The sequence below is a fragment of the Gastrolobium bilobum genome, unplaced genomic scaffold (assembly GCF_033153095.1).
Source record: "Gastrolobium bilobum isolate Gb01-03AN ecotype WA unplaced genomic scaffold, APGP_CSIRO_Gbil_v1 utg8957, whole genome shotgun sequence".
Taxonomy (NCBI): Eukaryota; Viridiplantae; Streptophyta; class Magnoliopsida; order Fabales; family Fabaceae; genus Gastrolobium; species Gastrolobium bilobum.
In genome coordinates this window covers 1-9,709 of record NW_026896609.1, presented here as the reverse complement: position 1 = coordinate 9,709, position 9,709 = coordinate 1, and the positions used below count along the sequence as shown (strand labels likewise).

At 42.0% G+C, this 9,709-nt stretch overlaps 1 protein-coding gene across 1 annotated transcript; it reads left to right on the top strand.

The window, feature by feature from the left end:
• Window positions 1-4,860: 4,860 nt before the first annotated feature.
• Window positions 4,861-6,336, top strand: LOC133300888 (uncharacterized). Its single transcript, XM_061500470.1, has 2 exons — window positions 4,861-5,098; window positions 5,264-6,336. The coding sequence occupies exons 1-2, from the start codon at window positions 4,861-4,863 to the stop codon at window positions 6,334-6,336; spliced, it is 1,311 nt and encodes a 436-aa protein (XP_061356454.1).
• Window positions 6,337-9,709: the final 3,373 nt, after the last annotated feature.

Genomic DNA, 9,709 nt, shown 5'->3' with positions numbered 1-9,709 from the left:
CACTGGAAACATATAGTCTGGCCTGTAGCACACGACCCCAGATGAACCTTCCCACATCCCGAGCATCTGGGAGTAGGAGGTCTCGCTGTACACCCCTGAGCAGAAGTCCTCTTAAATTGATATGGCGTTTGCCTAGCCACCAACTGCTTCCTTTTGCAGTTCTCGGCAAACTTCCTGTCTCTCCAAGAAGTGGAACTACCAGTTCCCTCCGTCTCAGCAATCTTGGCCCTCTTGGCCTTGCTCGTAATGCAGACATCCTCAATGTCCTTACACTGCTGTACCAGTGTACCAAAGTCTCTCGAAGCAGCTCCAACAATATGCTCTGCAATCACCTCACTAAGTCCCCTGCGGAACTTAGCAGCCAAAAAGGTCGGAGTGGGCACCACCATCCGAAAGTGGGCGAACTTCACAAGCTCATTAAACTTGGCCAGGTACTCGTCAACAGACATCGAGCCCTGCACCAATCTATCAAACTCCCTCTGCTTCCTCTCCTACGCATCGTAAGGGAAATATCTGCCCAAAAACAGTCCTCGAAGAATGGCCATGTCGTAACATGACCCTGCATCTCATAGGCACGAGAGGTGTTCATCCACCTCTCATGTGCATCGCACTCCAGCATGTATGTAGTGAACATCAGCTTCTGCGGGTCAGTACACTGCATAACCAGGAAGATCTTCTCCAATGCCTGCAGCCATCTCGCAGCAGCAATGGGATCCAACGACCCATCAAAGGAAGGTGCCTTATGCTTGTAGAAAGCATTAAGCCGGCGGTCGATAATATCGCGATCCTCAGCAGGCTCCACATAGGGCTCCATCACCCCAGTACCATGACCAGTGCCCTCAACATGGCTCTGGCTGTCGTCCTGCAGACTAGGTAGAGGCGGTGGTGGCGGTGGCAGTGGTGGTGGAGGAAACTGACCCTCAGTGCGGCCAGCCCTCATCACCTCCAACATGACCCTCGTCGTGGTCATGTTCGCCAGCCTGTTTGCCTCAAGAACGTCTTTTGTGGCCTTCCGGTTTGCCTCTCGCACGGCGTCCATCAGCGCCTAGTTGGCAAATCTAGTGGCCTCCTGATCGGCTACTCTAGCCGCCTGCATCTCAATCAATGCAGTCAGGACAGGATCCGGCTGATCCTCAATGGTCTCACGGTTCCTTCTAGATAGTACCATGACTCTGCACAAGTTACACAAAAGATGAGTTGATTAGGCCCACGCACTGTGGTCACATATGCATTATCATAGCAAAATCCAACAGAGAGAACACACAAGACAGACTCGCAACCAAACATCCTAAGTTATTGCAATACATACAGGCTTTTTCCTAGAAAGTGCTCTGATACCATAAAATGTAACACCCCGTGTTAACCCAGTTTGTTAACATGTCATCATATTAAGCCACGCTTAATTAAAAATGCGGAATAACTTTTTACTTTCAATTATGACGTCATTATACTTAGCCAAGTTGTTTATTAAAAACCAATTACAAAATATCGCCTGTATGTGATTGCAATCCAACAACTAACTGAAATACCTCATAACATAGATGTGAGTATCTACGTCACAGAACTACAACACGTAGTCCGGACAATATACTGATACATTATTAATTACAGCTTGAAACAACTAAAACATAAAGTCAAGTCAAAGTGGCATGGACAATCCCCATGCTCACCCAATAATGCAACAAGCCCAACTTAGTCTCAATAGCAACAACATAATCATAAAGCTAATAACCGAATAGCAACAGGCATATCCAACATCCAAGCATAAACATCATAAATAAAGCAATGTCAGCATCCAGCAAAATCACCATAATAGCATGCAATTAACTAAGCTCCGGCCTCCTGCCGCTAGAGGTCTCAACCCCCGCAGTACCTGAACCTGAAATATGTGCCCCAAACGTGAGGTGGGATCTCTAAACAGAAATCTTAGTAAGAGAAGGGGTCCTCAAGGATCTTCCACCCCAAGCTCACTTACATGTGCAATATAAGTTCTAAAAGCAGTAATTCAATATCAGTTCCAAAATTAGTGCAATGCAGCAGATAATCATGTCATCTGTGTTATAGCTATTCTACTGATAAGAGAAGTGTAGGAATACGTCTATTACCCACACAGTACTAGCCCATGTTGTACCCGCCCACAGGACCACCCCGTGGCTTCCTGGTTAGGCGAAACACCACATACATATCATAAGCATTTTGCACTTAACAACTCCATAGCATTTCAATAAAACAGTACATGAAAACACATCATGCATATAAACCATCCCTTCACGGGACATGGTGGAACATACAATGGCTAAACCGATGACACGAAAGCTTACCTTGCAAGCTAGCTATCCAATGCCAAGAGTCCCCACTAGCTCAAAGTCCACACACGGCACAATCACAATCTGTTTGGACCAACTATAATATCAATATTCATACTCAACAAGCATACGGTATAAAGACAACGCCTTTCCTTTGCTTCTAAGTCTTAAGGATTCTCACAAAGTCGCAAGCCCTTAATCACTTAGACTCTGACTTAGATAAGTTATTACAGAAGTCCCACTTCATCAATCTAGGGTCCACAAACCCATAACTCAGTTCTGTATGAACAGTACCGTTATTGTTCACGCAAACCCAGAATATCTGGATATTTGTCGGGGGCATATCCGGATATCCAATATCCAGATATCATATCCGAATATCCATATTCGGAAATCTCAAGATCTCATATCCGGATACCAATATCCGGATATCATATCCGGGTATTCGCGACAGAATGCAGATTCTGCATTTTGCGAAGATATCTATTAAAGGTTGTGTTTTTAACACTTCTAAACGTCCAAGAACCCATTTTAAGCATCTAAAGGTTCATGTATGTGATGGTTACTTGTTTAACTCATTAAACATGGCAAGACTCCACTTTTACCCATTAAAACTCATGAACAAAGTTGATGAACTCACCCAAGTCTCTTAAAACAGAACAAGGAAGGCTCTTGGAGCTCACTATGCAGCTCCCAAAGGGCTGACTACCAAGTCCACGAAAATGAGCTTCAAGATGGCTCCTTTATTCACAAAGGTTGCTTCTTGGAGCATCAACAAGGCAAGACAAAGACTCTCTCAACCAAGTTTATGAACTCAGCCCAAAGCTCAACAAAACAGAGATGAAACAACCCAGAAAGCTGACCCCACACTCACCACACACTCCACTAAGTGTTTCCAAGGATTAGCTAGAGAAGGATCAAGGAAAGATGGCAACTTGGTGGCTTTTCTCAAAGGCAAGAAGGCAAGGTGATGTGCGTCTAGCATATGATGTTTTCTAACTTGAAAGAAGCAAGGAATTAATCATAAATGAGTGAAAATAGTCATTAAATGCAAGAAATATTGATTATTCCTTCTCAATCATGTTCTCACTTAAGTTATATGTTTAAATAGCAGGAAACACCGCAAAAAGGAGCAAAAACGGAGAAACCAAATTTCCCGCTGGCGCACGACGCGCGGAGGTTGGCGCACGGAGCGCCAAACTGGCGCACAGGGCACGGTACTTGGCGCACGGGGCGCCAAATCGACGATTTGCTTCTGTTTCGGTCGCGCACGAAGCGCGGGATGTGGCGCACGACGCTCCAACCTGGCGCCCGGAGCGCGGGAGTTGGCGCACGGAGCGCGGGACTGGCGCACGGCACTCCAGAGTTGACGCCCGGGGCGCCGTTTACAGATTCAGCTTCTGTTTCTCCCAAGTTTGGGGCGCCAGGCTTGGCGCCCCGTGCGCGGGCGATATATTTTTAAGTGCGAATCAGCTAAAATAAGGCCCAATTGGAGTGCAAAGGGAAATAGGTTTTCCCAAAACCTAATAAAAGGATCAAAAACATAAGAAGAAGGAATTTTTGGAGGATCAAGGAGAGGAAAACAACAAATAGAGCAGAGATTCCTTGGAGCTTCTCGGAGATTCAAGGGTTCGATCGATCAAGACGGAAGATCTTCATCTTCCCTTTCTCTTCTAGGTTTTAAATGCTACTCTCTTTTATTGTTATTTTGTCAGACATGAACATGTCTGGCTAGTTTTATCATTGTGGTAAGGGTCACAACCCTTGATGTGAACCCCTTGTACCTTGGTTGAAATTTACGTTTATCTATTTTAATTGAGTTTATCTTTTCTTGTTCTTCATTTATAATTCTATTGGAACTGATCAATCTAGTAGGATTGCGAGGGTTAGGGTTTTCGATAGGGATGTTGGAATTCTAATTCCTGACAAAGAATAAGATAACTGTTCATGTACGCACTAGGGATAGGCTACATGAACAACGAACGTTAAAGGTTCATTGATTCTAAGGGTTAACTCGAAAAGGGATTTCTAAAGGATTAGGATTCTAATAGAGTTGACTAGGTTAAGATCACTAAGGGATTAGGGCTTAACTAATCATATAAAAGATGATGAATTGTTCGATCAATTGAATAGGTAAATGTAAACGTAATCCAAGTTGCAAGGTGGGGATCGGAAAGGTGTTTGTTTCTCTTACCGCAATATTTTCTCAAATACTTTCCCAATCCTTAATCTTTTGTTCTTGCATTCTGAAAACACTTTTGGAATCATTTACATTTTTACTTTAATTATTTTAGTTTGTTTCATGAACTACAATCATTCTCAACCGATTTTGATTAATCCAACAAGAGAGGAATAGTTATAACAACTTAGGTGCCTCAATCCTCGTGGAGACGATACTCTACTCACTCTTTATTACTTGGTACGATCGGTGCACTTGCCGATTTTACGCATCAAGTTTTTGGCGCCGTTGCCGGGGATTGACTACGCCAAGTTATTTATAACTTTTGATTTTCTTGCTTGGATCTTTGTGTTACTAATCTGTTTGCTTTAGTTTATGCGTGGTACAGTTGATCCTGCAGCTTTGATTTACGATCCAGAGATAGAAAGGACTGCAAAGAGGATAAGACAACATACCAAGCAGAAGAGGCAAGCAGAGGCTTCTACTTCACATTCTGAAGCAGAAAATTCTACTTCACACTTTGAAGTAGAAACAGAGATGGCAGAAGAAAATCCACCAGCGGCTGAGCTGATGGAATCAGTTTTGGCTCCTCAATTCACAAGGCCAAACTCGAGTATTGTCAAACCACCGATTGCTGCTAATAATTATGACATCCAGCCAGCACTCATCACCTTGGTGGAGAAAACTCAGTTTGGTGGAGAGGACTATGAAGATCCTCACGACTTCATAGACAGATTTTTAAGGATCTGTGATACAACTAAACACAACGGAGTGTCAGACGATGCGATCAGACTCCGATTGTTCTCGTTTGCATTGACCGGGAGAGCTCTCAAATGGTTGGATCGACAAGCTCCCAACAGCATCAGAACATGGGAGGATTTGGCGGCTAAATTTTTTGCTGAACACTTTTCCATGGAAAAGTACAATAAGTTGGTGAATGAAATCACCAATTTTACCCAACAACCAGGAGAGACTTTATGTGCAGCCTGGACTCGATACCAGGAGTTGATCAGAAAGTGTCCACAATATGACTTGCCAGATACAAAGAAGGTCAGAGTCTTCTATAATGGGATGATGCCAGAATGCAGAATGATTGTCAATGGTGCAGCTGGTGGCACCATAGGAAAGAAGACAGCAGATGAGACTTTAGAGCTGCTGGATTTAATGGCAAGGAATGAGAATGCGTCTATGGCAGCAGCATTCCCATCTATTCAGCCCAAGAAAGGAATTTTACAATTGGGGAATAATGATGCATCACTAGCTGAGCACAAAGTGATTTCCCAGCAATTGGCCAATTTGAATGCCAAGCTGGACAAGATGCAGCTCTCAACATCCAAGGTTGATATATTTAACTGTGAGTATTGCAAGGAGCCGCATGACACTAATGAGTGCCTTACACTCAATAAAGCTGAACCATTCCAGGTCAATGGAATTTGGTATGATCCACGGCCTCCACAGAATACTCAAGGTTACCAAAGGAATCAGAATGGCGGCCAAGGAAATAACTTTCAAAGGAGGAACCAAGGGAGTGGCTTGGATTATAAATCCAACAACTATCTACAACCTCCTCCTCTGCCACAAAAAGAGCCATCTGAGTTGGAGAAAGCAATGATACAACTGTCAAAGACCACTAATGATCACATTAATGAGACAAGGGCTTACCACAAGAACCAGGATGCTTCCATCCGGAACTTGGAGAGTCAGATAGGCCAGTTGTCTAGGCAGTTGGCTGAAAGAACTCAAGGGCAGTTTCCTGGAGATACTATTGTGAATCCTCAGGAAGACTGCAAATCTATTGTAACCAGGAGTGGGATTGTGATCACCCCTCAAGACAAGCAAAAAGGGGTTTAGAAAGTGAAGGTTGATGAACCAGTGATCGAGCCAGAGCAAGAAAAAGAGGTAGAAACGCCTGCAACTGAGAAAGAAGAACCTGCAAGGCAAGACAAAGGAGACGCAAAAGAGAAAGCTGTTGAAGCTCCAAAGAAACCGATGAATTTTTCTCGTTTTGAGAAACCTCCTTATCCTATGAAGTTCAAGCAGCAAGCACAGAAGCAACAGTATGCCAGGTTTTTAGATATGTTTAAAAAGTTGCATATTAATATTCCTTTTGCTGAAGCTTTAGCTAATATGCCTAACTATGCTAAATTTTTTGAAAGATTTATTGTCTAGAAAGCATAAGTTGCAGGATTGTGAGACAGTAGCACTTACTGAGGAGTGCAGTGCCATTATTCAGAAGAAGTTCCCACCAAAGCTTCGAGATCCGGGAAGTTTCAACATCCCAATTGCGATAGGCAACACCAATGTTGGCCGGGCACTTTGTGATCTTGGAGCAAGCATCAACTTGATGCCATTGTCAATATGCAAGTCATTGGGAATTTCTGAGTTGAAGCCAACCATGGTATCTTTACAGCTTGCTGACCGTTCTTTGAGGAGACCTAGTGGAATCATAGAAGATGTTATTGTTAAAGTTGACAAGTTCATCTTCCCTGCTGATTTCATCGTGTTAGACATGGAGGAGGAGAGTGAAATACCCCTTCTGTTGGGTAGACCGTTCTTGGCCACAGCTCGAGCTATGATTGATGTAGAACAAGGAAAGCTCGAGTTGAGGATGAATGATGAGAAAATCATTATCAATGTCTTCGATGCTATGAAGAATTCATCTGATCACAGTGATTATTTCAGACTTGATGTGTCTGAAGAGGTGATTATGGAAGAGAAAAGTGATTATCAAGAGCTTGAAGAAGAGTTGAAGGCTCAAGATGAAGCTACTCCACAAGAAGAGCTAGAAGTTGTTTTTGAGGTGCTAGAAAAGAAAGAAAATGATCTAGTTACAGTAGCACCAAAAATAGAGTTGAAAGAGTTTTCTGAAACGCTGAAATATGCATTCTTGGGAGATAAAGATCAATATCCCGTTATCATCAATAAAAAGTTGTCTATGGATGAAAAAGAGAAGTTGTTGAAAGTGCTCAAGAAGCACAAGACAGCTATCGGGTGGTCTATTTCTGATTTGAAGGGCATCAACCATTCTTTCTGTACTCACAAGATGCTAATGGAAGACAATGTTAAACATGTGAGACAATCTCAGAGAAGACTAAACCCCACAAAGAAGGAAATCCATCAGTGGTATGAAGGAAGCAAGCCAAAGGTTAAGATGGAAAAGCCCAAGGGTAAGGAAAAGCATGTGAGGACTAAGTTTAAAGTTTCTGAGAACCCTCATCCTTATCCACATGCATATGAGTATAACCATGGCGGGACACAAATTCTGAGTAAGGGTATAGTGTCATCACTGAGCCCGAGTTACCAGCCACCATGATCACAAGGGGTACGTCAGGCTCGTGACGTTAAACAAGCGCTACTTGGGAGGCAACCCAATGAGTTTTTATTATTATTTTTATTTTATTTTATTTCCTTTCTCTTATCTGTGTTTAATTTTTCTTGTGATGTTTTATTTTCATTGTCTTTGTTTGACCATCTAGGTTTATGTTAGGGTCATTTGAACCTCTTTGGTATTTTGGGATGTAATTCTCCAGTACATTGGTCATGTTATTTTCTGTTTGACATTTCACATGTGTGTTGTTTATACTTGCGCAGCAGTATTTTCTCTGACTACTTCAGTTATTGCTGAGGACAGCAATGTTCTACATCTGGGAATTGGGGCCGCATACACGGAAATCGAGGTATCACACACAGAAAAAGGTTCAGCAGATTCATAGCCACTTCAGGGGAGTTATTTTAACCTTTCTAGTTATTTTCATTTTTATTTTTTTTTTCATTTTGGTAGAAATTTTGTGTTTTTAGTTTCATTTCCTGCTATGTGAAAGCACAGTCCTGATTTAGATGTGCTACTCAGTCAATTCCTTGGTTGAATATGAGGAAGCATTGCATGATATGCAAGATTGTCATGACATTGCGTATGCTTGAAATGAAATCAAGAAGAGTCTAGTTCGATACCACAGCTTGTGAGGTTTGTGCCTATACAGTTAATTTTTTTTTTGAGAGTCCTCACTGCAGTGGTACTCTAGAACTTGATCTAATTCTCTCCAATGCATGTGTTGATTGAAGTGATAGAGGCATTTTGTTCTATTAAGCTTATGGCCAAATAGCTACCTGAGAAATCATCCATTGTTAGCCATGTTGAGCCTGAGACCAATTTTTTTAATTACCTTATTAAACTGTTTAGACCACTTCCATCAGAACTTACCTTGTTTGAGATTGAAATGTCAATAATCAAAAAGTTAGAAGTAATTGAGGTAAGCTCCACTAGAAGTTAAGCAGTTGAAAAGGAAAAGAAAAGAATAGTTCTCACATGAATATAAAGAGAAAGAAAAATAAATTGCAAAAATTGACAAGCAATGATGAAGGAAAAAGTAAGAAAAAGGAAGGAATCATGAATTCGAATAAAGAGTGGTACTGAAACTTGAATTGAGAGATGATTGAGTATTAATGAAAATGGTGTTTCAATCTCAATAATTATTCAGCTACTCTCCAAAAGATTCTAACCTTAAGCCAAGCCAAGTTATAACCTTAAGAAGCCCTTTTGATCAATCAGGCATGTGTTGATGTTCCTCATCTTTAGGAACTTGAGAAAAAGATCAAGCTTATGGTAGTACAACAACTGTGATGATGAAATGAGTGATGATGAATGACCCCAAACACTGAGTGATGAGTGAATATCAGTCTTGTGAGGGGTAATCAAGTTAGACTCTGATGTTTGAATGTAGTTGATGAACATCATCTTAAGTTTGACGTGGAAATCATTCATGCTTAGTATAGTGATCTTTATGATTGTCTGTGCAATGTTGTGCTTGATTGATTGAACCTTTCTTCCCATGCTTAAATTCTGTTTATTGCTGAGGACAGCAACATCTAAATCTGGGAATTGTTTGATGTGCGTCTAGCATATGATGTTTTCTAACTTGAAAGAAGCAAGGAATTAATCATAAATGAGTGAAAATAGTCATTAAATGCAAGAAATATTGATTATTCCTTCTCAATCATGTTCTCACTCAAGTTATATGTTTAAATAGCAGGAAACACCGCAAAAAGGAGCAAAAACGGAGAAACCAAATTTCCCGCTGGCGCACGACGCGCGGAGGTTGGCGCACGGAGCGCCAAACTGGCGCACAGGGCGCGGTACTTGGCGCACGGGGCGCCAAATCGACGATTTGCTTCTGTTACGGTCGCGCACGAAGCGCGGGATGTGGCGCACGACGCTCCAACCTGG